This window comes from Frankliniella occidentalis, unplaced genomic scaffold (genome assembly GCF_000697945.3).
Source record: "Frankliniella occidentalis isolate FOCC.00 unplaced genomic scaffold, Focc_3.1 Scaffold2142, whole genome shotgun sequence".
Lineage (NCBI taxonomy): Eukaryota > Metazoa > Arthropoda > Insecta > Thysanoptera > Thripidae > Frankliniella > Frankliniella occidentalis.
Genome location: NW_026269231.1, coordinates 6203 through 9008, shown reverse-complemented (window position 1 = coordinate 9008; position 2806 = coordinate 6203). Strand labels below are relative to the sequence as shown.

General features: G+C 51.3%; 1 protein-coding gene across 1 annotated transcript in view; it reads right to left on the bottom strand.

The window, feature by feature from the left end:
• Positions 1 to 1231: 1231 nt before the first annotated feature.
• The window catches only part of LOC113214615 (hyaluronan mediated motility receptor-like), a gene marked incomplete at its 3' end in the record, with an annotated part of 4644 nt that continues 3069 nt past the window's right edge, over positions 1232 to 2806 (bottom strand). Inside the window, exons 4-5 of the mRNA XM_026434051.2 lie at positions 2191 to 2292; positions 1232 to 1319 (exon numbers count right to left, since the gene is read on the bottom strand). Coding sequence (XP_026289836.2) covers positions 1232 to 1319; positions 2191 to 2292 — 190 coding nt within the window. The remainder of the gene's footprint in view (positions 1320 to 2190; positions 2293 to 2806) is intronic.

Here is a 2806-nt window from a genome sequence, read left to right as displayed (position 1 = left end):
TGCAGCGCGCGCCAGGTGCAAGGGGCCGCCCCATTCCGCCGGCACGGGAGCCTCCACAGCCCTGGAAAAAAGTGTAGCGCAAATGGCCGACCCACTATAAGGTGGTAGCAGAAAGAGCAATACCACAGAGTAAGTCCGCCGCCGCGCTCCACGCACGACAGCCGAGGGCCCTGGTAGCTAAACTCGTGTGTAGGGTTAGTGCATAGGCAACAAAATCTGCGAGGAAGGAAAACATGCACAAGAAGGCAGGGTAAGGCAGGCAACAGGCAAGCACAGTAAGCGTCTGCGGCAGCTTCAGAGACGTCTGTGTCGGCCGTCGAGCAAGGAGCAAAAGCACCCAGCCTCCCCGAGCAGCTCCAGGGCGAGCAGGCAGTAGGCCACGTCCGGCGCTCCGAGGCCTGCGCAGGTCCCGGTGGTCGAGGTTGCCGTCAAGAAGGGAGCGCCTGCACCCAGTCTCTCCGAGCAGCACCAGGGCGAGCAGGCAGTAGGCCACGTCCGGCGCTCCGAGGCCGGCGCAGGTCCCGGTGATCGAGGTGGCCGTCGGGCAGGGGGCGCCTGCACCCTGCCTCCCCGAGCAGCTCCAGGGCGAGCAGGCAGTAGGCCTTGTCCAGCGCTCCGAGGCCGGCGCAGGTCCCGGCGATCGAGGTAGCTGCAGAGCCGGCGGCACGCGATGTGGCCCGCGTAAGGGGGGCCATACCGCGCACAGCAAACGAAGGTGGAGGGCGCAATGAAGGCCAGCCTTGCGGTGAAGGCGACGGAGACACGCTGGCAGTCTTAGGGAGCACACCTGAAATTTAGCAGGCAGCCGTGCAGGCCATGCATGCGCAAGGCGGGCATGCAAGCTCAGGAAAGTGCAGATTAGCAAGAAGCCGGGCCGAAGAGTGGCCTACGCGTTTGTGGATCAGATTAGCAGGCTGCCAGGCACAGTATGCAAGCATGCAAGCAGTTAGGCCGCCCCCGTCCTAACAACCTCCCGGGTGGATCACGAGGAGATTCCCACACGACAAGCAAACGGCTAACCCATTCCCTGCCGCCCCCACCCACCTTCCCTTACAGTAATGCTTTTACGGAAAAATTCATTTTTTATTTTTATGTTACAAAATAAGTAAAAATAAAATACCGGTACTCGTATTACACCGTAAAATACCCTGTATAATACCGGTAAAATTGCCGGCATTGAAACCCTCGGTGCCCACCGACGGCGGCGGCGCCTGCTTCCTGGCCCCTGTACTGGCCTGCTGGTCTGTTGGTGCTCACCTTTGTCTCTGCCGTTCCGCTGCTTCTTCCTTGGAGCCTTCCTCCCTGGAGTCGGCACCAAGCTGTAATTCCAAATGCAATGATGACTGTAAATTAAGTGCAATGATGATGACCCAGGAGCGATTCTTACGTTTCATTGCACCTTGGGGAGCCATAAAAGAATTATCGCACAGCATTGACATTCGTTATTGCATCTAAATAAATGCGATTATTTTCACACATATAGCTGCGGTGATAATTCTATTACACTTTTAACGCATTCGTTACTGCAATAAGAAAAGTATCGCACTTTTTAAGCACTCAATATTGCATTTGAGTGCAATTTTGAATGCTATTTTAGTGCGGTGATTTTTTTTTATGGCTCCCCCAGGTGCAATAAAACGTGGGAATTGCTTTTTGGGCCATTATCGGTGCAAATTGTGTGAAATTTATCGCACTTCAGATAACTAACAGTGCATTGGCCGCAACCGACACCTCGCCCAAGCGCAAAACCCAATAGGCTAACTTTTGACTTGACATAAATTACAAACTGGAGTTATTTTTTGTGTCGTCGTTTGTTTTTCAGTGGAGACGGGTCCATTGTGAACAATTTCCTCGTAAGTTTACAACATTTATCGTAAACGGCAGCATAACAAACGTACAAATTCTTACTGGTTTATGCATGAAGTTATGCACAAATTGTACATATATACGTAAGAATTTTATACATATTTGATAGATGCGCATAGACGTTCATAGCTATGTATAACATAGTACATAATACGTATTTCAGTGTGCAGCGCAACGGACCATTCGTTAAATTACGAATTATTTGTTACGTAAACCGAAAAAGTCATCCGTAAAATTTACGAATCATTCGCTGAGGAATTTTACGAATAATCCTTGTAAGAAATTTGCCAGAATCATTCGTGTAATAACGGCAAACATATTTACAATGTGGCGGCGCGGACGTTGCGGCGGCGCTGAGGCCTTGGAGTCAGCGTCCCGGTTTCAGCGGCCGCGGCGGCGTCGACGCCCTCTTCGCTTGGAGGCACACTGTAAAATAAACCTACAGTAAGTTGGCGGTGCATAACGTCCAAATATCTCTCATCGGCAGTACACGGGGGGTTCCCACATTTTGGCCCCTGCCATTTTCCCTGACTTTCCAGACACGTTTTCTCAAATTTCCTTGACATTTCCCAATTGCACACCGGACCGGACAAAATATAAGGTCTAAAACGACGAAAAAACTGCAAGTGAGGCCAAAAGCAGGCGCATTCGAAAGGGCAGCGCGGCGCCGCGCGGCGCGCATGGCTAGCGACAGTCGACCGAAAACTTGCGCGCGCCCCACCGTTCAATCATTAGAGAGGTTCGGTTACCGACGCAGATTTTCCCATTGAATCATTTCGTTTTGCATTTTTAAAGAGCTAAAGCTTGCCTGTCTGATTCAGAGGCTTCCAGCTGCTCACAGACTGGGCCAACTGAAGCTTCCAATTCATAGTAATGTTGTTCGCAGGAACTTAAATTTGCTGAAGCTTCACGAAGAGTTTCAAGTTCCCTAAAGCAGAAA